Below are 26333 nucleotides of genomic sequence, written 5' to 3'. Positions count from 1 at the left end.
ATCCCTCTTGTACTGGGGAGCCCAGAACTGGACACAGTACTCCAGATGTGGCCTCACCAGGGCTGAGTGGAGGGGGAGGATCACCTCCCTCGACCTGCTGGCAACACTCTTCCTGATGCACCCCAGGATACCATTGGCCTTCTTGGCCACAAGGGCACATTGCTGACTCAGGCTTAACTTGGTGTCCACCAGCACTCCCAGGTCCTTCTCCGCAGAGCTGCTTCTCAGCAGGTTGACCCCCAACCTCTACTGGTGCCTGGGGTTATTCCTCCCTAGGTGCAGGACCCTGCACTTGCCTTTGTTGAACTTCATGAGGTTCCTCTCCGCCCATCTCTCCAGCCTGTCCAGGTCTCTCTGAATGGCAGCACAGCCCTCTGGTGTATCCGCCACTCCTCCCAGTTTTCTATCGTCTGCAAACTTGCTGAGGGTGCACTCTGTGCCTTCATCCAGGTCATTGATGAAGAAGTTGAACAAGACTGGACCCAGTACTGACCCCTGGGGGACACCGCTGGCTACAGGCCTCCAACTAGACTCTGCGCCGCTGAGCACAACTCTCTGAGCTCTGCCATTCAGCCAGTTCTCAGTCCACCTCACTGTCCACTCATCTAGCCCCCACTTCCTGAGCTTGTCTATGAGGATGTTAGGGGAGACAGTGTCAAAAGCCTTGCTGAAGTCAAGGGAGACAACATCCACTGCTCTCCCCTCATCTACCCAGCCAGTCATCCCATCGTTGAAGGCTATCAGATTGGTTAAGCATGATTTCCCCTTGGTGAAGCCATGCTGACTACTCCTGATCACCTTCTTGTCCTCCACATGCTTGGAGATGGCCTCCAGGATGAGCTGCTCCATCACCTTTCCAGGGATGCAGGTGAGGCTGACTGGCCTGTAGTTCCCTGGGTCCTCCTTCTTGCCCTTTTTGAAGACTGGAATGACCTTGACTTTCTTCCAGTCTTCAGGCACCTCTCCTGTTCTCCATGACCTTTTCTGCCGTTGTCAGAGTATGCAGGGATGCGACGAGGAAAGCTAAGGCCCCTTTGGAATTAAATCCAGCAGGAGATGTCAAGGACAGCAAGAATAGCTTCTTCAAATACCTCAGTAGCAAGAGGAAGACTAGGGAAAATGTGGGGCCTTTGCTGAATGGGGTGGGTGCCCTGGTGACGAAGGATGCAGAGAAGGCAGAGTTACTGAATGCTGCCTTTGCTTCAGTCTTTACTGCTCAGGCCAGCCCTCAGGAACCCCAGACCCTGGAGACCATGGAGAAAGTCTGGAGGAAGGAAGACTTTCCCTTGGTCGGGGAGGATCAGGTTAGAGATCATTTAAGCAAACCTGACACCCACAAATCCATGGGCCCTGATGGGATGCACCCACGAGTGCTGAGGGAGCTGACGGACGTTATTGCTAAGCCACTCTCCATCATCTTTGAAAGGTCAGGCAGGACAGGAGAGGTGCCTGAGGACTGGAAGAAAGCCAATGTCACCCCAGTCTTCAAAAAGGGCAAGAAGGAGGACCCAGGGAACTACAGGCCAGTCAGCCTCACCTGCATCCCTGGAAAGGTGATGGAGCAGCTCATCCTGGAGGCCATCTCCAAGCATGTGGAGGACAAGAAGGTGCTCAGGAGTAGTCAGCATGGCTTCACCAAGGGGAAATCATGCTTAACCGATCTGATAGCCTTCAATGATGGGATGACTGGCTGGGTAGATGAGGGGAGAGCAGTGGATGTTGTCTCCCTTGACTTCAGCAAGGCTTTTGACACTGTCTCCCCTAACATCCTCATAGACAAGCTCAGGAAGTGGGGGCTAGATGAGTGGACAGTGAGGTGGACTGAGAACTGGCTGAATGGCAGAGCTCAGAGAGTTGTGCTCAGCGGCGCAGAGTCTAGTTGGAGGCCTGTAGCCAGCGGTGTCCCCCAGGGGTCAGTACTGGGTCCAGTCTTGTTCAACTTCTTCATCAATGACCTGGATGAAGGCACAGAGTGCACCCTCAGCAAGTTTGCAGACGATAGAAAACTGGGAGGAGTGGCGGATACACCAGAGGGCTGTGCTGCCATTCAGAGAGACCTGGACAGGCTGGAGAGATGGGCGGAGAGGAACCTCATGAAGTTCAACAAAGGCAAGTGCAGGGTCCTGCACCTAGGGAGGAATAACCCCAGGCACCAGTAGAGGTTGGGGGTCAACCTGCTGAGAAGCAGCTCTGCGGAGAAGGACCTGGGAGTGCTGGTGGACACCAAGTTAAGCCTGAGTCAGCAATGTGCCCTTGTGGCCAAGAAGGCCAATGGTATCCTGGGGTGCATCAGGAAGAGTGTTGCCAGCAGGTCGAGGGAGGTGATCCTCCCCCTCCACTCAGCCCTGGTGAGGCCACATCTGGAGTACTGTGTCCAGTTCTGGGCTCCCCAGTACAAGAGGGATGTGGCACTACTGGAGGAAGTCCAGCGAAGGGCTACAAAGATGATTAGGGGACTGGAGCATCTCTCTTATGAGGAAAGGCTGAGAGAGCTGGGCCTGTTTAGCCTAGAGAAGAGAAGGCTGAGAGGAGATCTTATCAACGTGTACAAGTATCTGAAGGGAGGGTGTCAAGAGGATGGAGCCAGACTCTTTTCAGTGGTGCCCAGCGACAGGACAAGAGGCAACAGGCACAAGCTGAAACACAGGCAGTTCCATCTGAACATGAGGAAAACTTCTTCACTGTGAGGGTGACAGAGCACTGGAGCAGGTTGCCCAGAGAGGTTGTGGAGTCTTCTTCTCTGGAGATATTCAAACCCCTCCTGGACGCGATCCTGTGCAACGTACTCTAGGTGACCCTGCTTGAGCAGGGGGGTTGGACTAGATGATCTCCAGAGGTCCCTTCCAACCTCAACCATTCTGTGATTCTGTGATTCTGTGAGGCTGGGACAGGGGAGGGCAATCTCCTTGTCTTTTGGATGTGTGTAGTGATGGAAGCTCTGTTTCACCAAGTAAAAGAGCTGTGAGAGGAGGTCAGCAAACTGCACATCACGTAGAGGTGATGGGAAAGAGATTGGATCTTCTCCGAGACCCTGCAGGTACAAGAGTTTGAACCCCCAACTGTACCAAAGGAGGGACAGGGCGAGTGAGTACTTTTTGGATGGGAAATGGAGACTCCTGTGATGATGAAGGCTGGAAGCCTGTGACTTCTGGCACCAGGAGGAAGGCTCCTGCTCCACCTGCAGATCTGCGACTACAGAATAGTTTCAGTGCCCTGGCAGCAAATAAGGGGCTGGGAGCTCTGTCCAACAAAACATCCAAACCAGCTGAGCCTGAACCATGCAGCAGCACCAGGAGGAAGCAGCAAGTAATAGTAGTGGGTGAATTCCTGCTGCAGGGGATGGAGACCCCCATCTGCCAACCTGACCTGCTGTCTGGGTAGATTTGCTGCTTGCTGGGATCTCGGATCAGGACGTAGTGTAGAGCCTGCTAAGGCTTGTCTGGCCTTTGAACTATTATCCTCTGCTGCTCTTCCTCATGGGCACCCGTGATACAACTAGGGGACACTTGGAGCATATCGAGCATAGCTGTATGGATCTGGGAGTGATAGTCATTCCCAGAGCATGGGGCATAGATGGTTTTCCTTTCAAATCTGCCAGTGAGGGGGAAGAGCTTGAGGAGCAATGGATGGATCCTGTGGGTCAACAATTGATTGCACAGCTGGTGTTGACAGCAGGGATTTGGTTTTTATGACCATGGGACCCTCTTCAAGGATTGAGGACTGCTAGGAAGAGATGGGATCTACCTGACCAAGTGGGACAAAAGCATCTTTTTCAACAGGTTGGCCAACCTGCTGAGGAGAGCTTTAAACTAGGAATGATGGTGCAAGGAGATTACAATTCACAATCAAGTGAAGAAGTAGTGAACCAAGCTGGTAAGCAAAGGCTTCAGGATGATGTGGACAAGAGAAACCCTGCAGCAAACAAAACAGGGCTGAAAGGGGCCCACCCCAAGTATATGCACACAAATAGGGAAGTACCTATAGCACAGTGTTGTGGAAGCTCTCACACTTTCTGGAAAATCAGTATGGCTGGGTGTCCATCTGAAGTACCTGTACACTAACACATTCAGCGTGGGGCACAAACAGGAGCAATTAGAGATCTGTGTGCAGTTGCAGGGCTATGATCTCACTGGAATCACAGAGACATTGTGGGATAGCTCACATGACTGGAATGCTGCAATGGATGGATACAGGCTCGTGAGGAAGGCGAGGAGGGGGAGTTGCCCTTTATGTGAAAAAGCAGCAGGAATGCATGGAGCTCTGCCTAGGGATGGATGATGAGCCAGTTTAGAGTTTATGGGTTAGGATTAGAGGGAGACCAATGTGGGTGATGTTGTGGTGGAAGTCCTGCCTGGTCAGGAAGAAGTAGATGAGGCCTTCTTCAGATAGCTGGAATAAGGTTCATGTTCACAGGCCCTCCTCCTCATGGGGGACTTCAACCACCCAAAATCTGCTGAAAGGGCAACACAGCAGGGCACAAGCAATTGAGGAGGTTTCTGGAGTGTGTCGATGTCAGCTTCCTAACACAGGTGATTGAGGAGCCAATGAGAGGAGATGCTGTGCTGGACCTCATACTTTCAAACAAGGAAGAATTGTTTGTGGATGTGAAGGCTGGGGGCAGCCTTGGCTGCAGTGACCATGAGATGGTGGAGTTCAGGATCCTGAGAGGTGGGAACAAGGCAAATAACAGAATCATGACCCAGAACTTCAGGAGAGCAGACTTTGGCCTCTTCAGGGATCTGCTTGAAATAATACCATGGGATACGGTCCTGGAAATAATAGAGGTCTAGGAGAGCTGGTTGAATTTTCAAGGATCACCTCCTCCAAGTTCAAGACTCATCCCTCCTGATGTGCTAGTAAACAAGCAGAGGTGGCAGGAGGCCTGCATGGATAAACGGGGGGCTCCTTGACTAAGTTCCAACATAAAAGAGAAACATACAAGAGATGAAAGAAGGGTCAGGTGACCCCAGAGGAATATAGAGACCATGTCCAAACAGGCAGGGATGGGGTTAGGAAAGCCAAAGCCCATCTAGATTTGAATCATGAAGAGCAACAAGAAAGGTTTCTACAGGTATATCAGCACCAAAATGAAGACTAGGGAAAATGTGGGCCTGCTGCTGAATGGTGCAGGGGGCTGGTGACAGAGGACACAGAAAAGGCCAAGCTACTCAATGCCATCTTCACCTTGGTCTTTACTGGTAAGATTTGCCTTCAGGAATCCCAAGCCCCTGAGACCTGCAGGAAAGTCTGGAGCAGTGAAGACTTACCCTTGGAGGATCAGGTTAGGGAACATTTAAAAAACCTGGGCATACAAATGTCTATGGGACCCAATGGGATGCATGCATGAGTACTGAGGGAACTGACTGATGTCACTGCAAGGCTGCTCTCAATTATCTTTGAAAAGTTGTGGCAATCAGGGGAGGTCTCTGAGGACTAGAAGAATGCAAATGTCACACCTATCTTCAAGAAGCACAAGAAGGAGGATCTGGGTAACTACAGGCTGATCTGCCTCCCCTTGATCCCTGGGAAGGTGAATCATTCTGGAAAGCATTTCCAAACATATTAAGGACAAGAAGGTGATTGGGAGTAGTCAGCACAGATTTACGAAGGGAAGATCATGCCTGACCAAGCTGATAGCCTTCTACGTTGAGATGACTAGCTCAGTGGATGAGGGGAGTGCTGTGGATGTTATTTATCGTGACTTTAGCAAGGCTTTCGACACTGTCTCTCCCATAACATCCTCATTGACAAACTGATGAAGTATGAACTAGGTAAGTGGATAGTGAGGTGGATTGAAAACTGGCTGAACTGCTGAACTCAAAGGGCTGTGATCAGCGGCATGAAGTCCAGATGGAGGCATGAAGTCCGGATGGAGGCCAGTCACTAGTGGTGTCCATCGGGATCAGTACTGGGGCCAGTATTGTTTACACCTTCATCAGTGACTGGGATGATGGGACAGAGCACACCCTCAGCAAGTTTTCAGATGATACAAAACCTGGGAGGAGTGGTTGATATACCAGATGGTTGTGCTTCTATTCAGAGGGGGGCCTTGACAGGCTGGAGAAATGTGCCGACAAGGATATCATGAAGCTCAACAAATGAAAATGCTCAACAAATGTAAAAGTCCTGCCCCTAGGGAGGAATAACAGGAATTAACTCAAACCAGCTGGAAAGCAGGTTTGCAGAAAAGGACCTGAGGGTGCTATTGGACAACAAGTGGGACATCAATGCACCCTTGTGGCAAAGAAAGCCAATGGTATCCTGGGGTGCATGAGGAAGAGCTTTGCCTGCAGGTGGAGGGAGGTGATCCTTCCATTCTACTCAGCCCTGGTGAGGCCACATCTGGAGTACTGTGTCCAGTTCTGGGCTCCTCAGTACAAGAAAAACGTGGACCAGTTGGAGTAAATGCAGCAAAGGGCCACAAAGATGATTAAGGGGCTGGAGCATCTCTCATATGAGGAAAGGCTGAGAGAGCTGGGACAGTTTAGCCTGGAGAAGGCTCAGGGAGATCTTGTCTATGTGTATAAATACCTGATGGGAGGGAGTAAAGAAGGTGAACCCTTCTCAGTGGCATCCAGTGAAAGAACAAGAGGCAGTGGGCACAAACTAAAATACAGGGAATTCTGTTTAAACATAAAAAAAGTTTTTACTGTAAAGGTGATTGAACACTGAACAGGTTGCCCGGAGAGTTTGTGGAGTCTCCATCGTTGGAGATACTCAGAATGTGACTGGACACCCTCCTTAGCAACTTGCTCTGGTAGACCCTGCTTTAGCTGGAGGTTAGAATAGATGATCTGCAGAGGTACCTTCCAACCTCAACTATTCCATGATTCTGTGATAAACTAAGAAAACACTTTAGAGGAGTTACATGAGCAGTGTTCTAGTAGAGGAGCCAGTGACAGCCAACTCTAAGCCAGATGTGGAAGAAGTAGAGTTATGAACCTAGCCACTCATCTAGTCCATTGGTAGTGACTAAACTGATGAAGCTTTTCTTTATTTTTCCCTTGATTTTCAGTAAGTAATATTTTTACACTTTTTGAGATATACTGTGAACTATGTTTTGTGTCAAAGGCCCATTCCTGATTCTTAGACTTACATTCTTTCAAGTTATTATTTTGATTTATTACCTATATTCCCTACATTTATTTTTAACATATTCCCTAAAACAATATTGCAATCCAAATAAAACTAATAAATCAAAGGAAAGTGTTGATATAGGACAAATTTCACATAAACTTATGAAGCCAAGAGAAAGGGTGAAAATCTACCTTTAAATATTGTGAGGAAAATCCATTCTTTTTGAGGTAGATCTCCCTCTGATGCCACTGTACTTTGTCTAAGTAAGAACTGTAGATTTTGCCACATTAGCGTTGTCTTGATTTTATTTTTGTATCTTTTGGTAGTGTAGGGAGACAGAAGGGGAATGCTAGATGTCAAAAGCAGTGAAGAACAGACTGGAGTGAGTTACAAATTAAAGTTCTAGGGCTACCCATCTGTTTCTCTGCTTTGGTTTGTCAGCAGCTTAGTTAATGAATAGCAGTGTGATATTTAATATTCATATAGGGGCTTTGTAGTGTTTCCAGAAAGTGCCTGTGTTCTATTTTATAGTTTTTTGTAATCATGTGTAGATGATATAATGTGTCATATATATTATATCACATGCATATATATAAGTATGCATATAAATATGCATATTTTCTGTGGATGATATTTATAGTATTACAATATATTTGCATATCTAATATAGAAACTTAAATTTAGATGGATCAGTTTAGAAGCATCTGATTTTTTTTTTTTTGTCATAGGTTTTTATAATAAAATTTAGGTTTATTACCACTCCCTTCTACAATGTTTAGTATCTCTAATTTCTCTTTAATGGAATATAGTGGTTACCTTTAAAGGGAAAGAGCAAGTAGTTTCTAATTTGGTTTCCGTGTTTTAACTCTTAAACTCCTACTGCTGGGGAAATTAAATCATCTAGACGTTAACTCAGTTCTTAACCTCACTTGAACTGGCACAAATCTGAACTAACTTCATTGAAGCAGTGTAAAACTAGCAAAGTAGAGCCAAAAATATAGTAATATTTTTTTATACCTTTGTGCCACTTGGCATACTCTGGCTGTTAAAAATATACAGTGGTCACTCTTGATAAGTCATACCATATTGCCTTCAAGTGTAGGTTTAATCAAGCTAATAACTAAGATAATCTCAATTTTGATGAAATATAGAAAGCTAAAGCTCATTTGGAAATGGAATTGGCTAGGGGTGTGAAGGTCAATAAGAAACGCAGCAATTCAGCCTGCTGAATGGAGCGAGGAACCTTGTGACAAAGGACACAGAAAAGGGTGTACTGAGGTACTCAGTGCCTGCTTTGCATTGGTCTTTACTGGCAAGATCTGGACTCAGATTTCCCTGTGCCTAGTGGCAGAGTCAGGGGGAGTGAATTACTTACTACCCATGGTAGAGAAGAGAACTTAGGGATCATTCAAGCAAACAAGAGGTACAAGCCTGTGACAAGATAGGGTAGATCTGATATGCTGGGGGAGCTGGTTTTGTCATTATAAAGGACAGTGCCTGTCATCTTGTAAGAAAATGTCATGTGCCTCTTTAAGAAGGACAAGGGATAATAGGATCTTGTGGACTATCAGCTGGTGAACCTGACTTCATCCTCAAGACAGAGGAAACATCAATTACTATTGTAACTGAAAAGTCAAAAAGTCTTCATAGAAAATATCACCACCTGTATCAAGAGACAAAATTGAAGGGAGTATGTTTTAGTAGGGGTCCTTTAAGAGGAAGAAGAAGGAAAAATGCTGTGATTTTGAGTGTTTCTATTTTTGTTGTGATCGGCCTAGCTTTTGGCCAAGCTTTGAAGTTCTGGGCTTTTTTACATCACAGTAAAATATGTACAAGTTCTATGTCATAAATGAGAAACCATTTCCAATACACATATATTTTTCTGAGGAAGAAATTTCAAGTGTGTTAGAAGAGCCATTTTTTGAGGAAGGAGCCCCTGGCATACTTGACCAGAGAGCATAGAGTAGAAAGCAAATTCCCTCATTGGAGGGAATTTTCTTAATTTACAGAGGTTTTTTTCTTAATTTTCTGTTAAAAGATTATAATTGTAACAGTGACAAGAACTAACTGTCTGTGCTGAATTACTTTTTCTGGGGCTAGGGGGAAAAACCCACTTCTTTACTGTAGAAATTGCTTTGACAAGCTCTTGTGTTTGTAGTCATCATAGTGCTGTGACGGGATATTCCAAAACCAAGAATGGCATTATTTCGCCTTCTTCGTTCTATGCTAGCAGGAGGCAGGTTTCTGGCTAGGGAGTATAGGTTGGGTTGGCTATTTTTATTACTGAAAATAGAAATGTGGAGTTGATATGAGTAAAGGTATTGCGTCCTTTAAGGTATAATAGCTGCACTGTTTGATAGGAAAACTTCCAATTTTTTACTTTATCTTTCTTTCAGTGCTGTATATTCAAAAACATATTAAAACAAGCTCTGCCATTATATTTGGAGATTTTTCTGTAGGGAGACAAAAAAAGGAAAAAAAAGGGATGGTGGTTACTGCCTTTCTTTCAGTGCCTGGATAATGTTCAATGTAGGAGGAGAGCTTCTTCCTACCTTCTGTTATGCTGTTGGAAGAGAACTCCTTCCTATTCTCTACAAAAATTTCAAAAACTGAACTTTAAGAAGAGACTAGAAGTACATTTTCCAGATCCCTCAGTCTCTGCCATCTGATTTTCTCTCTGTTCACTGCAAGACCTGAGACATGCAGGCATGTCGCAGAACCCTTGTGGGAGAGACCTCACATTCCTGCTTCCTCTATACAACTTTCCCTTGGGAAATAAGAGTCTCACAGGCACAGCTTCCCCTGGAGCTTTCAGTTCTCCTTAGGCTTAATGCTCTCAGGATGAAAACCAGAGAGAGGGTAGAGCTGGCAGGTTCACCTGAAGCGTAGTTCAGCTCATTGCAGAGCAATGCAAATACAAGTGCAGAGCTAGTGGGCATGTCGAGATTGCTGTCAGAATTACTGATGGACTGGCTGAGGAATGGGTCATATATTTGAGTGTTAGGTCTTACCCTGTGAGAAGAGGTAACATTGTAATCCTAACTACTGTTGTATATTACATAAAAATGCACATTTAAAATTGATAACTTGTATTTCTGGTTTCTGAAGTATAGAAATGCATTAACTTGTTCATGACCTCTCTCCAGGTATCACTGCCCAGTGCCTAAAATTTTCTATGTCCAGTTAACTGTTGGCAACAGTGAGTTTTTTGGTGAAGGAAAGACTCGTCAAGCTGCTAGACATAATGCTGCAATGAAGGCCCTTCAAGCTCTCCAGAATGAGCCTATTCCAGAAAAATTACCTCAGGTTTGTGTTTCAAAAAATGTACTCTGCCTAATCTCCACATTAAGATGCCAAATCTTACAATTTATTTGTCAGCTTTTCAGTGTTTAATTAATTAATCTATTTATTTATTTATTTATTTACATATTAGCCTCAGTAAAGAGAGGAGCAATAGTAAAAAGTTGTTAGTGCTATTTCTGAATAAAAGCACACCTAACATGGAACTAGACTTAAATAGTAAAAGTAGGCAGCTGTTTTAAAGATGAGAGGATTATCGACAGTGGTTAAGTAAAATAATAGAAAATAACTGAGATTTATCCCAAAAGTAGGGAAAATGTCAATTTAATCAGTGGCTTTACAGAGAATGAATTATTGATCTTACACGTATGTTGTGTCATGAATGTGATATTTACGGTTGAAGTGACTTGTCCCCCTATGAGCCTGACTGAGCTTACTGAACAGCTGTCAGATGGTTTTAGGCTTTTAGCCACTTAGTCCCTTTCTGAATAGTTAGCTTTCTCACTGTTGTGTTTGCAAATGGTGTATATTGTTGCTTATAAATGAAAATATTGTGTTATATTTTAAAAAATATATTAGCAGAAAAATTATTCTTAGAATAATCATTGCAAATTCAAAGCACAAAAATAATAAATGAGCCAAATGAGCCAGAACAAATGCATCAGGAGACAATTCCTTTTTTGTATTCTCTTTCTGATGACTCCTGTTGAAATACTGTGCATGGTGCAAAACATTACTAAAACTACCTTCAGTGTCTTGTGTGGTTGTTTCAAGCTGCTTTTTAAGAATGGAAATAATTTTCTGTATCAAAAGCACATCCATCTGCCTCACCCTATATCTAAATGTATTCCTTTCAGTCCAAAGAGTGTTTGACTCACCCCTTTGGTTGTGCTGTATCATTTTTCTGGATCAGGAAATTTTCTTTAAAACCACTTACTAAAATTAGTATTGATTTTTTTTAAACAGAAAAGCTATTAAAAGAAATATGTAAAGTCTTAAGTAGAATTTCCATTTCCTTTCCTGTTTTTAATTCGCTTCCTTTCTCTTCTGGTTTCCAGACAAAAGTATAGGTTGATGATGAATGCTAAGCACAAAGCCGAGTGGGAATGTCATATTATTGAACTGTACTTTTAGATCAACATATTCTTATTTTTGAAAATTATATATATAATATTGTATTTTATAAAAAGAATCCTTGAATTCAAGATATCTATTAGTCAGCATGGAAAGTAAACTGCTGTTATCTAAGTGCATAGAATAATAAGTAAGATAGGTGGGTTTAAATGCTTGGTTTTTATAGCCTATGTATGTGAAACCTGGGTAACATTTATTTACTTAGCGGCAGTAATGGAATCCTAAATTCACATTCATGTCCAATTTGGTCTATTTAGTGTCTGTTTAGATTATTGTCTCTTAGAGTTTGCAGGCTTTTAGGAGAGGACGCAGTTGTGCAAATTGAGTTTCCTAAATTCTTGTAGCAATCTGAGTTGTTGCCTCAATCTTGAGCTAATAAATCTTCTCTTCACCAGCATAAATTATGTATGTAATGAGAAAAATAGGGAAGGATTGTCAGGAGACAATACCCTGAGGTCACTGAGGTATTTGCATGCTACTGGCAAGACCAGTGGGAGTACCGTGATGTTCTGGCGTAGCAGCTGAAGGCCAGTAAGGATCCTGCAGGATCTCAAATGGCAGATGTCTGTGGGTAGGAAACTGAATCGAGTCCTCAGTCAGGAGAGTCTGTGTAGCTTGGTCATGCTGAAGGTAAAGGTTGCTGGCTGACGGGAGTCATGATGAAGAATAATCTCTGTTACTCTATGGGTTAGAGTCGCAGGTGCCTGTGGAAGGCTGGAGGTGACGCTGTGCCCAGGGCACAGTGGAGTACAAAGAACTGCCCTGTGTGGCGCTGGGTGCAGCTATCCAAAGAACTGACAGGTTGAAGTAGTGTTTAAGGGCTTCACCATGCTGAGGCTGAGGCTCCTCCCTGCTGCTGGCCACGTGAGGCACATGCAGAGCTCCTGTCCGCTGCAGAGTGGTGACATGTGCCCTCAGCATGGGACCCTGTCCAGCTCACTAAAGCTCTGCTTCCTTCAGCTGGACTGACCTGCTGGGATCTGCACCTGCCATGGAAGATGCGTGATTTGTCATACCTTATTTGTCATATGCAGATCAGAGCTAGTTGGCATTAGTCTGGCTGGCCTTATCAGCTGACCAGCTGAACTTCTTTCTCCCCCAATCTCTTATTGCCGCTATGCTTTCAGCAATGCGAGGGAGCAAGGACAGAGCTGCTGAGACCAGTCTAGCCCTGCATGCCGTTAGTCATGAAAAGAACTTCACTGGAATGGGATCCCTGGAATATAGCACAATAAATGTGTGGTTTTGCCTTTTGATCTATATAACTGTATTTGCTTAATGCAGATTTATTTATATTCTTCTTTCATCTGGAGATGCCAAGTTTTTTCTTTTTTTTTTAACTAAATGAGTCAAGTGCAAAATCTTTTACCCATATTAAACCACTGAAGAGAAACATTATTGTCTTAATACTTCATTGTACAAACATGTAGAAAGCATAAGGTGAAAAGAAACAAGAAACAAACAGCAAACAGAGCAGGGGTATAGGTGACTTGCTTTCATAAAAGAACTATTGTGCATCTGCCAAAGGAGCTCTGCTGCCTCGTAGAACGGAGGCCTAGGAAAGGCCTTACAATTTAAGTGTCAGTTCTGGAATGAGGATCAAATTTAAATCCAAAGCACCTTAGACACTCCTGGACATATTTTATCTTCCTGAAGTTAAGGGAGTCAGATGACTTAAGACTTGAAACCTTATTGCTCAGTACTAAGGTCTAATCCTTAAAGACGTATCCTCCTTAGTCTCCACTCACAGTTAGGCTTTGCTGTGTGTGATGGAAGAATAGGCAAGGACTGAAGTTTTAAGAACGGACATTTAATGATTTTTTAGACTGATGTGTTTGTATTAATCATGAAATTTTAAACAGTAATTTCTACATTGGACTCTGCATGTGTGGTTAAGCTTGAGTATAACCTAAAAAAAATCTTAACTTAAAGACTTAGTGACAGTCCAATGGATGGACTCTATTATATAATTTTATGTAATTTATGCCAGTGATTGATTATTCTCCCTTTTAAAGATAAATAGTGTTGTATTTCTTCTAAATTTACTTAGCTTTGATTTCTATCTAGTACGTCTTTTCATGTCTTTGTTAAATCTGAGAAACGGCTCTAAAAAATCTCTTCCCCATATAAGTTTATCAATTATGCTCAAGTAATTTTAAAATCTTCTTATATAACTGATTGTTTCCATAGTCTGTCAGTCTAAAGTGCTTCTTGTAATCAATAGTTCATTCTTACAGCTGCTTTTCTCTGCCTTTCCGATTATCAGTCTCCTTTATAAAACACAAGCTTAACTGAATACAGTATTAAGTAAGGTTCTCACTACAGTTGTTTATAGTAATAATAGTACCCCACAGTTTCTGTTTGATATTCTCTGTATCCCCAAAATACATGTGTGCTTTCAAGTGTTATCCTTTCAACTCTGTTCAGTTGATTATTCTCTGTGAACCTAAGTCCTTTACTGAATCACTGCTTTGCCTGTCCTATAAATAATGACCCACATTCTTGATTTCAGTAGTACTTTACATTTCATTGTATGAAATGAGCCAGAGGTGCTACGTAATTTCATTCTGGCTCCTCTTACTGTTGCTTAGTACTGCAGCCTTTATTTTTGGCAGCTTCTGCAAACTTTATCAATTTTTTGTTTTGTATTTAGCTCCAGATCACTGGCAGGGAAGTAAATTGCATTTTCCACTGAAAATTTTGTGACCATTTAATGAGACAAAAAGTTCCCCAAGTCTGTGTATTAAAGTTGCCTGCTTCTGCTGCATTTTTGGTCCCACTTTATGTTAAAGATTAATATATTAAGAGTTAACAAAGGGTAGATAAAATCTTGATAATTTTCATTGTTATTGTGAAGAACTTAATTTTTTGTAATGTTATTTTATAACTTCAGTATCTGGATTTTGTATTTATACTGGTGGCTAAAGATTTATATCAGTCTTTATTATGCAAGACTGAAACTCTGCAGGAATCCACCTAGTTCAGCACTGTTGGTTTGATGTTTACCTCCCCTAATAAAAAATTAAGAGTCTGGCCAAGGCTACAAGGTTGTTGAGAGATCTCAGTTTGAAATGTTCACGGCTTTTGAGGTTGAAAGTAACTGAAAGTTAAACCTCTGAGAACTAAGGAAAATGTGGCCTGGGGTCAAAGACCAAAAGGCAGAAGTTATAGAACGTGATAGCTGTTTGACTGATCCCCATACTGGTGGTTTTGTGAGAAAAGTAGGACTTACCTTAACTGCAAAACAAAGCTGAATTTTAGGTAGGATAACGTTTATATATTCCTTTTGTTGTTTTATCCCTTATCCTCCCTGTTTGTTATGTTCCTATGGATAAATAAATAAAGTTTTGTGTTGAGCAAGCTGTTCTCTGTCACTACCTTTTCATACTGGTCATACCTCCCAGAGGGAAGGCTGCGGAGGGGCCATTAACCAGCTGGACCTGCTGAGGACACCTGCAACCTGGTGACCCAGTCGAAGTGTAGGGCTGATTCACTGAATTTCTTCTGAGAGAAATGCAGGCACTTGCCCGCTGCTTGGAAGGGGTGTCCACGGGGGGAGGCTGAGAAAGAGATCACAGGATCTTTAATAGTCGTGTTTGACACAAGCAGTGTGTTTAGTTGATTATTATCCATGTTATTAATAAGCCTAAAATCAATAGAAGCTACTTTGCCATCTAACAGCCATTTATAAGCTAATGTGCGTGTGTTCTTTTAGCATGAGCAATATGAAGCATAACTGCATTTTATACAGCTTTACAGGTCAGTGAGTGGCTGACAGTGGGGTACTGAAGTAGGTATACAAAGATTTACAGCATGACAGAACTCAGAAGTGTTTAATAAATGGGGGGAAGAGCATATTACATTTTTTATCTTCTAAAAAAATATTTTACTATGATCATGTATTCATTTTTCAGAATGGAGAAGCAGGAAAAGAAACAGAAGAAGATAAAGATGCAAACAAGTCTGAGATCAGTGTAGTGTTTGAAATTGCTTTGAAACGCAATATACCTGTCAGTTTTGAGGTATGTGTTACATATTTATTTGTTTGCTGAGAAAGTATTAAAAAAAGCTGCCACTAAAATTCAACAAGATTAAAAATAATAATAATTATGAAGATGACACTTTTAAATTCACGCAAATTATAAATAGCAAAGTTTGGTAATACATCTGAATCTAAGACACTGAGTTTTTACTATTATAATAGGTGCTCTGTCAGAGCATTATAGACCTAACATTTGGGTGGTAACAAGTGGATGGTAGAAAGACTGTTCAAGCATCCCCTGTGGGGTGTGGGATTTTGGAACCAGTGGCCACACCCAATCTGAATTGAAATTGTTTCTCAAAATGGAGTCAGTCGAGATATTTGCTTTAACTGTAGGAGATTTTTGTAAGGTGTGCATTCACTACAGAAGTTCCCATTGAGCCACTTCACATCCTATTTGCCATTTTCAGAAAGTCATAAATATATTTTTTTTGTCTTGCACAATGTTCAACTCCTTATCAATCTCTGCTTAAGCCTTCATGATTTTTTTGACATTTCATACAAATTTATCTATGAAACTGCTTCTGACACCTTTGTTTACCTTAAGTAATAAAGAATTTTTGGAATAGCTCCAATGCAATCAATGAACTAACTACAGGAAGATGAGTAATAGTAACAGCAGAATTTTTCCGATGAGAAAGCTTTATACAAGCTGGTTGTAAAAATCTAATCTTACTGTAGAATCCATCAAATTTCAAGTTTTGATTTTCATTTAAATGAAGAGAATCCTGGTTTAAATGGCACTTTGAAGTTGTTGGTTTTTATTTTTCTGCTTTTTATTATACACTTATACTGAATAAATTTGAAGGACGTGTAGTGCCTATACTGGTAGTGGTAATTTTCTCCAGTATTTTTTGTACATGAAGTATATATACATATTTACATGCCAAAAAATAAAATACAGTGTGGCATGATATAGAGTGTGCTGTATACAATTTACTGGCATGTTTGGCCCACATCCGTGAGTTGGCCAATGTCAAATGAGCTATTTAGAGCTTCTTAGAAATCTGAGTGTGACCTATCATACAGTAGTCAGGAGGGCCAAAGGTATAGAATTATTTTATTGACTAAAGATATATATATTCAGGGTGTATATATATATGCATGTGTGTGTGTGTGTGTGTGTATAAACACCCCCCCACACACACACACATACATATATATGCAGAATAGCAAATGGACATGTGTTTCATGTATATGGTCTATAATTGCAAAAAAAAATAACATGAGCTGATAAGAAAATGAAGAGAAAGTAAAATCTCGGGGATAAAACTGGAGGTGTTGGCATATCAATTTGCAACTATATGGAAAGAATATTGTAATTCTTATGTAGGATCAGACATAATGGAAACACATGCCTGTGTTTCAAAAAAGGAAATTCTTAATTAACATTTCAGCTTTCACAGATCATTTTCTACCTTAAGTATTAAAAAGCATTTGGAATAGTACCATATAAATCAATGCACTAAAATACAGAGAGATGAATGGTCGTGGATCACAGAATATCTGGGAAGTTAGAAAGAGGGATAGTACTTTGAATATGTTCCTAACCTCATTCCTATGTTTTAGCCTCCTTAAGAGACAGCATTTGTTGAGGAAAGAATGAAGGTAGCTGTACTTAGGAGAGGAAAAGTCTAATGTGACACTTGTTATAGAATGTTTAGAAGAATGTTGAAAAAAGACATTTTCTTGCTCTCCAAAACAGGTTTTGTGTTATTTCCTGTCTTTAAGTAGAGGTGATATTCTTAAATAGAGTTCTGGTTTAACTTGGGTTTTAAAAGATGGCTTATATTTCAATAAAACTATTGAACAATTAGGGGTAATCCACAGGATCTGATGTTTATAATAGGGTTCTTTTTACAAATGGTTTCGTGTTATTCCAGGCATGCATCAAAGCTTTCTCTAGCATTTTTTGTGTGGTAGCTATAAAATGATCAGCCTTTTCTTCATCTGACAAATGTTCCAACAGTGCTGTGTTATGCAACTAAGTAAGTAATGGTCATAAAGATATGTAAAGTTCTATGTAAACATGTTTTCAGAATTGCATAATAGGTGGGGAATAGGGAGAGCCTGCAGAGCCCAGGTTTTGCATGATAATGTCAGTGTGTCCATTGAAACTGAGTGTATGGTTTCGTTCCACCTGCTTTGCCAATGGGAGTTATGCACTCATCATCCTGTTTATTCTGTTCATATAGTATGGCTAGTTTGAAAGCTAAGAAATCTAGGAAGAATTTTAAGGAATTTCTATCTAATAAATGGCTAACTAAAATAAAATCACTGAATTCCAATAAAAGGAACCTTTAATAGCAACCTGTCATTGGTGCATCCTTACCTAACCTTTATTCGTCAACTTTTAAGACAAACTGCAATGCCTTTATCACATACATGGGACTGTCAATGAACAGCTTTTAAGGAAGGATGCAAAATTGATTGTTCTGTATATTATTAAAATAGCTGTAAAATGCTCATTTTGCTTATTATTCGCTGCTTGACAGTAGACTGAAATCTTGCTGTTCTAGTTCTCTTGCAGCATAAATGATTTTTCTTTCCGAACTTGTCAGTAAGGAGTTGAGTGAACCTAGAAGACTCTACTGAGCTGGACCGCTTATGGAATTAGAACAACTATATGCAAATAATACTGTGCTCTCACCAAGCATTTAGGTGCCTTGAGGTGTTTTAGATTGTCATTTTATTTTCAGTATTTTTCTTTGGATTGGAATGTTCTTTGTTTAGAAGACCAAATACAATAATCCTTTTTTTCATTCTCAATATCAGGAGTGAGGAAATGTAGTGCCTGAACAAGCATTTTTTCTGCCCTCTATGCTCTTCTGGGAAAAAAGAGTTGAAGTTTATTGTGTTCCAGTCTTACTGTAGTGGTACTTGCATGGATTCTGTATTTTGAACTAGGAGCTGACTATGAAGTTGCTGACTATGAAAAACTGAGGAAGTTCTCAGCATGAAGTTTCATACCCATCTGGCTCCTGGTCTCCTGGTGACTAAGGCTTTCAGATTAGATTATGGACATATTGAGTAGCCCTCCTTCTGATTTTGGATGAAGGGAGGCCAGCCTTCTTCACTCCATTTTTAATAAACTATCCAGACTCTTTTTTTTTTTTTAAAACTGGGAAAATCTTGCATGTCTGCCTGCTGGCACAAGCTCATGGAAATATATTGGTATTTTTAAAATTCTAAATAATCATGCATATAGGTGACATGTTTTTGCTGACTTGTCTTTTGTCTTCTGTGTTTTTTTTTAAATTACATTTAATGTTGTCAAAATCTGTTGACTTTTCTACCTGTAGTCTCAGTAATAATTGAAGCAGCATTACTCTTTCATTGTAATTGTACTGCTGTTTTTCATTTGTCAGCATGATTCGTTAAATTGAGCCAAATTCACTCTTGATGTAACTTGACCTTAGATGTGTTTTGGCCCCATGTGTTTTCTCTTGCTGGAGTTATTCTTTAAATCAGTGCAACAGAAAAAGAAAAGCGTATTGAACTGTCACCCTTAATCAAATTCTCAGCTTCAAATTAGCCGTGATTTGGTCAAATCTTCCAACTGAGGAAATGGATTAGTGTACTAAGGCAGATAGTGTTCTTGGGTAGCAAAGACTGAATTTCTTCTTAGTGTTTTGTGTCCTTAGGTTTATAGAACAACTATTTGAAATCACGTGGTGTAAAAAGATCTAAAATCTGGGGTTAGCCAAAAATGGTTTTAGGTTAATGTTTTTTTGCTAAGTTACCAAATTTGGATATTGAGTTTGATCTGGAGCCCATCTGAAGCCTATGGGATTCATTCCATTGACAACACAAAGATTTTTTCATTTGCACACTAACAGAGACACAGTTTTGAATGTTTTCCATGCAATTATTTACTTTGTGTCACATACTTAAAAGTTTAAAAGGTTAAAAACACTGGAAAACACTGGCTTTATATTAAGAAATATTTTTTCATGCATATGAAAATATAATCTCATTTTGTATTAAAATTCTTTTTTCTGTATATATTTGTGTGCATTTATATATATGAGAAAACATATATAAAACTAATATTTTAGGAACTCGACAATTATATTTCTTAAGCAGTTATTTTGTCCTTTTTCATCTGGTCAGTGTAGACATTCTTGAACATTTTATTAATACATTATATTGTATATAAGTGAAAACACCTATATAATGGTATTAATAAGATCTAATCACAAAAAGATTAAGGGCCTTACTAATGTTAGTTTAGCCATGTTTTGCAGCCAGCATGTAATACTTGGATAGCAACGTACAGTAATACGTTAAGATACACCTTTAAAACAGAGTGGAAAACACTTCAATGAGATGAAGGTGCATAGCACTGATACAAAGCCCTGTTATGCCTGAAAGTGGATGGATCCTGGAATTAGGTTCTTCAGTTCTGATGTAAACAGTACAGCTCCACATGACAACAAAAGCACAACTGAGTTCTCGCTTTGTGAAACGCTAATGGGCCACTTCTGAGTGATGTAATTTTGAAAATACTTCTGAAATTCTTACCTTGAAACTTAGAGTAAGAACACTCCTAGACTACAAACAAATAAATCCCATGCTGGCGCAGAAGTCATCTTATTCTGGGAAAATGTGGACAAAGTTTTCTGTTAATTTTCATTTTGTGTCTTTTTATTGATATATGCTGTGATGATTGTATTTGCTGGGTGAAACTGCCACAAAAGAGAGCTTAAAAAAGAAATACAAGCCTAAGGAGACCTCATTACAGTGTAATGGCAAAACTAAATAATGCAAGGGACATGACCTTGATAAAAAGAACTTTAATACAAAACATGTTGTAATAATACTAAGGTTGAGGGTTTCAGCCCGTAAAAACACAGTTATTGCACCAAGAGCGCCCTAGCACCTTTGCCTCAGTTCCCTTGCAGTCAGGCATTATACTTCTTCAACAAATGGTTTGATGCTATTGCACCTGCTGAAAAAGTATGTATTTGTATTGATTTTAAAGTTAATACAAGGAGGTGCCTGTCAGAAGCTGTGATCTCTCCTTGTACACATTACGTATGACAGAAATTAAATTAGGTAGCTGCTTCCTCCCATTGAACAAAATAACTGAACCTTTTCACAAATGAGGTCTCTAATACCTTATAGATGTTATCCAGAACAGTACGTGTTGCATGCGTGAATAGATGGCTATGTTAGCACTTGCGCTGCTGTAATTTGTTGGTAAGTGCACTCTATTGGTTTAACCTTCTAAAAGAAGTTTCATGTTTGTGGAAAGGTGAAGATAAAAGAGCTAAAGGAAGATACACCAGTCAGAACTTCTTTGTTTTATTTCGTCATGTTATTGTAACTTTTAATAGTTAAGAGGTATTTAAAGCAGGTTTTCTCATTGTTTTTCATCCTGAATATGTTTGGAAAGGAATGTATGAATTAAACTTTGCAGAACTGATTGCTTTTTTGTGTGAGTTACGGAGGTACTGTTGGTATCTCCCATTGGTACTGTTGGGAGGCACAGCTGATGACCTTGGAGGCTAGTCTGTGGCAGCCTTTCAAATATACATGGTATCGCTCCAAGCTGTGTGCTCTGGCAAGATGAGGATAGAGAGCAGGCATGCTGCTGGTAGTCTGGACAGTGTAAAATTACTGATATTTGAGACTAAAGTTTGGGACCATGCATGAACATCCTAGTTTTTAGTGATAATGGAAAAAATTTACGAGCAGATTAAAGTGATGTCCTATGAACTTAATTTTGAATATTGTACATAGAGAATAAGCTAGAACATGGTAGCCCTTGATGAATTGAAATTCTTTAGTACGTGAAGTGCCTTGCGAGGAAAAATATGGTTCCCTTGGTTTAAATATGTGCTATGTTATTGTTGTATACATTTTTTTTGAAAAGGTAGGTCTACTGTATGTTCTGTGAAACACTGAATAGAATGTTTAGATTTGCTTTACCTCATCAGCCTTAATTTTGTATCCTCAAACCTGGCAGTCTCATTAATACTTGTCCAGATTGTGTGAAACCCCATGTGAATGCCTTCAATTAGCAGGAAGGTCACATTAGTAGTAAGTACATTGTGTTGCAGAAGAGTAATGTTAATAACTAAGTTGTATTCTTATAGGGTGATTTGACTCAATATAACTTCTATTCAAAAGGTGATTAAAGAAAGTGGACCTCCTCATATGAAGAGCTTTGTCACACGAGTCACCGTAGGAGAGTTCACTGCAGAAGGAGAAGGGAACAGTAAGAAGCTCTCAAAGAAACGTGCTGCGATGGCTGTTCTGCAAGAGCTTAAGAAACTTCCTCCTCTTCCTGTGATTGAAAAGCCAAAACTATACTTTAAAAAACGCCCCAAAACAATATTGAAGGTATGTGTCTGCCTGTGTGTCAGAATTAGGAACATTTGCTTAGGAAGTAACAGAATTACTCAAATTTTAAATCAGGAAGGGCTCATTTGTCATTTTCCGTCACTTCTTTGTCGATATCATTATATATTTGCTTGTGCTGATATGCCAGTACTTTTTTTAAAATTCTAAGAATGCTGTGAAATTCTCAGACATAACTGCTTGGAAGATGCTATTTCTTAAGACCCAAGCTTGCATCACTGAAGTGTGCAGAAGTTTGTCCAAGTGAAGTGGAGGATCAAACCCCCAGAATATCTCTGCACATTTGTGTGAATTTTCAGCATCAACTCTGCTGGGAGGCCCTTCTGGAGTATATGATGGCTTTTTCCCTGCTCTTCTCTCTCCCACCCATGCCCACTGAAGGTTTCATTTAAAGAGAGAGATGTATATGAAAGAACAGATACATGGGGAAATGGTGCACAGTCCAGCTTCCTCCCCTAATGGAGCTGGATTCGGGAGTTTTGTGGGTTCAACCTCAGTGTGTTTTGATTGTTGAAAGAGCTGAAAGAAGCCCAGCAATTTTTTCATCTCAGCTGAGTGTGTCATTTTTCAAGCTCCAAAGACAAATGCTTGTTTTGTATGCCTATGTTGAGCTTAGCGTTTGTCTGATAACACTTGATAGCTCTCAAAAAGATAGAAAATTGACTGGAGACGAGCCCATGAAGGACTTGGTGACTTTGAACCATCCCTCCATTAAAATGTGCCCTGTCTCAGAGGATATTAATATGCTTCTCGCTGCACTAATGAGGCTTCCTTTAGAGGCTCTGGATTCTTGTGAGCTCAAATTTCTTAAATGGTGCTTTTATTCTCAGTGGTAGTAGATTTATTGCTGCTTCTAGAATTCAGTCAGTCCACACTGACTAGCCCTGGTTTGTGTATTCATCCTGAATTTGTACAGAAACGAAGGGCCATCTTAAGTAATCCGTCTTCCAGCTGTACTAACAAAAAAGTTTTCCAGATATACTCATTAAGCATCACTACTTGGTCTCAGCACTGTACAACTGATCAGATTAACTTGTCATCTGTTCAGTCTGGAAGCAGAGGCCTTTTAAGTGGTCAAAATCTTGTACGTTCCATTTTATTTTAGGAAGTATTATTTTGTGAGGAAAGTAGCTAAACTCTTTGGACATGGTTCTCCATTGTCTGGCATGTTGGGTAGTCTTTTACACCTGTACAAAATAATGACATATGATGTTTATTTAAAGGCACAGTAGTAGCCTTTCATGCTTGCTTTAGATTGATCTGAATAACATTGGAAAGTTTGTCACTTTCTGTCTGGTCTTACAGAGTGACTTTTGCCCTATAATCTGCAGATCAGGAACCTCAAGACTAGAACTACAGTGCACAAAACAGAAAACCATTATGTGCAAAACCCATACTTTGGAATATATTTATAGGACCTAAATTTAATCTGTTTTTCTGTATTTGCCTCTTGTTAATAAAAAAAAACTCTTCAATTTTTTTTCTGATTTTGACAACTGTAGGGCTAATACACCGCTTGTGTTAAAATACACAGCTATGTGCACAGCTTGCATTATGTTAGGTTAGGCAGCACTATACCAGCCAAATCTGAAGTTTTAAATATAGCTTAAACTCAGTCCTCACTGAGTCTTAGATAGATTGTAAAATAAATAGATAGATTAGATTGTAAAAATAAATAAATAAATACTTAGTTTGAACAAAAGTATGTCTATTAGAAACCTATATGCTGAGTGCAGTATGCACTGAGTGCAGGATTCTGTAGGAGTTAACAGCACAGCCATCTAGATAAGCAAATACTTTGGAGAGGGCAGAACTGGATTTGAACACTGCACAAAGTCCTCCTTTAATCTTCTTCCTCTCTTCATTTGCCTTCAAAACAAAGTGAGAGATTTTTCAAAGAAATCAAGGTTAGTTAGATACCCAGAAATTCTGGGTATCTAATTTCCAAAGACTTCTGGCAAAATTTTAGGAAAAAAAAGTATTTAATGCAAAACTGTCAGCATTAATGCAGCTTTAAACCTGCAAGACCTGAGAGTCAGAAAACAAAGTGTTACAGAAGCTATTGGCGCTGGCTGTCTCATTTTGGTAAATATTGCTCAAGTACACACTGAGTAGAGTTAGATGATAAGGATATAATAATGTCAAAATATCTTATATTACCATATACATACAATTACCGTATACCATTACAATTTTAAATTGAATTACTCCAAATTGGCCACATTAGAAACAGACATTAATAGTTAAAACGTGGATATGCAGGCGGTCTTTATTTTTTGAATATCCAAACCTCCATAATGCATTTCTTTTTATTTAATCTGAACATATTTTGAGCATTGAAGAAAAGTGACAATAACTTTTTTTTTCTTGTATGTATATATTTGTAAGGTTATATCTTATGGCCTGCACTTTATTTAGCCTGCTCTTCATTTTATCTCTGCCTGGCTCCTTGCCCACACAGCTGCCCTTGTGCATGACATTGTCCTAATTCTTTCACCTACATGTTCTCTAACAACTTAGGGATTACAATATGAAGGGTTTGCTGCACAACTTTCTTAATATATTATCCCTCTCTGGTCTTTCCTTTCAGTTGCTGATCTTCTCTTTAGGTCTTGACCACTTGTTTGTTCTTTTTTGAGAAGCTCAAATAAGCATGACTTCTGATCTTCTCTTATTCTGCAAATGCCTTCATAAAAAGGAAACATAATAATAATAATAATAATAATAATATGAAAACAATTCTACATTCAAATTAAAAACGATTCTACATTCAAATTCCATTTACAAGTTCTTCCTTATGCATCATGACATATGAATTAGCCATATATGACTTCAGATAAATATCTTTGTATCTTAAATTCCTTCTCCTTTCCTTACCTTCTGCAAACAAACATTTTGGTAGCTATATGCTTTGAGTGAACATTTGCCTTATGCATAACATTAAAAGGATTTCAAGACTAATACAGGTATTTTGTGAGGACTCTAGTTTTTCACCTGTCTGTGTAATTTTGTCTCTCTGTCCTTTTGTTTACCTCATCAGGTAAAGGCATACTATTACCAACAACACATTTTGACTGATATGATTGTGAAGACTGATGTCTGTAAAGCTTTTGAAATACTTCCATGGGTGGCTCACAGTGCATAGCATTTATAGCCGTTGGAGATACTCCTCTCCTTGTCTTTTCTAGCTTCACTACATAACAGCATTTCGAGGGTATATTCCTATGACATGCAAACAGAGTAAGCCTTCTGCATCTTTAGTTTCATTGTAGGATGGAAAGTGGGAATCCTGAGAGAATTGTGACTTCCTTGTTTTGCAGCAAATCTTTTGTGTCCCTTGTAAATCCACCTCTTAATGCACTGCCTGTTCCAACATTGTAGCAAGCTATTTTAAGGGGCTGGGGGCAAGGGTCACAGAAGTACAGCAGTGAAGTATAATTGGCGAGTCTGCTTATTGTCATCCATCCCCATAGGACCTACATAGATAGATAAGGGTATTAGTAGACTACAGATGTTGGGCATACACACTTCCCGCAACAGTGGTAGAAAATAGGTGCATATTACTTGCTGTAGTTTTGAGCTTGAGGAGTCTTAGCTTCTGTCGCATGATCAGAAGATGATATGAAATTTATTTCTTATCCTCTCAAAACAAATATTAGAGAAGAGAGGACCACAGTAAATGACTTATTAAAACAGCATAACAGTTGTACTGGTATATGCTGAAATCATGGTTGTTCCTTTTTTTTTTTTTTTTTTTTAACTTTTTTAGACTGGACCAGAATATGGTCAAGGAATGAATCCCATCAGTCGCCTGGCTCAGATCCAACAGGCCAAAAAGGAGAAGGAGCCAGAGTATGTTCTTCTTTCAGAGAGAGGAATGCCTCGTCGTCGAGAGTTTGTTATGCAGGTATCAACTGCTGTTACATTAGCAAAATGGTGGCATAATATAAAGTTGATTCCTCTGTGTTGTAAATCTTGTAAGAGCAGGCTCCTTCCAGATTTTCACTTTCTCCATCACTTTGTTAATACCTGAAATACTGCAAAAAGTCTTTCATCACATGTTTTAGCCTGTCCAGTGGAAGGTCCTGGGCCTAATAGAGAAACAGCAGATCCTTAATGTTCCTTTAATTTTTAAAGTAAGAACATTTGCAAAGATTTAATACGGCCATGATATTTTAGTAGGTAGCACAACAGCGGGCTAAGCAAGATTGGGAACAGGAAAGAACGTTTTTTTTCTTGTCCTGTTTTCACTTGGGTAATTTTGTGCTGGAACAGTTCAGAACAGCATACCAGAACATGTTTTGACTTGTTGTCTACAAACCACACCAAAACGTCAGTTCTGATCACAAGCGGAATTTATGATGTTCCAGTACTTCCTTCTCTACAAAATTAGTTATGTTTTCACTTAAATCTT

General features: G+C 40.0%; 1 protein-coding gene across 3 annotated transcripts in view; it reads left to right on the top strand.

Annotated features, from left to right (window-relative positions):
* The window catches only part of STAU2 (staufen double-stranded RNA binding protein 2), a 182797-nt gene that overhangs the window by 48145 nt on the left and 108319 nt on the right, over positions 1–26333 (top strand). For all 3 annotated transcript variants that reach the window (XM_067290559.1, XM_067290558.1, XM_013942834.2), the window contains exons 6-9: positions 10224–10383; positions 15426–15533; positions 21689–21901; positions 25689–25826. In XM_067290559.1, the coding sequence (XP_067146660.1) occupies positions 10224–10383; positions 15426–15533; positions 21689–21901; positions 25689–25826 (619 nt within the window). The remainder of the gene's footprint in view (positions 1–10223; positions 10384–15425; positions 15534–21688; positions 21902–25688; positions 25827–26333) is intronic.

Source organism: Apteryx mantelli, chromosome 2 (assembly GCF_036417845.1).
Source record: "Apteryx mantelli isolate bAptMan1 chromosome 2, bAptMan1.hap1, whole genome shotgun sequence".
Classification (NCBI taxonomy): Eukaryota; Metazoa; Chordata; class Aves; order Apterygiformes; family Apterygidae; genus Apteryx; species Apteryx mantelli.
This window is presented reverse-complemented; position numbering and strand designations above follow the sequence as displayed.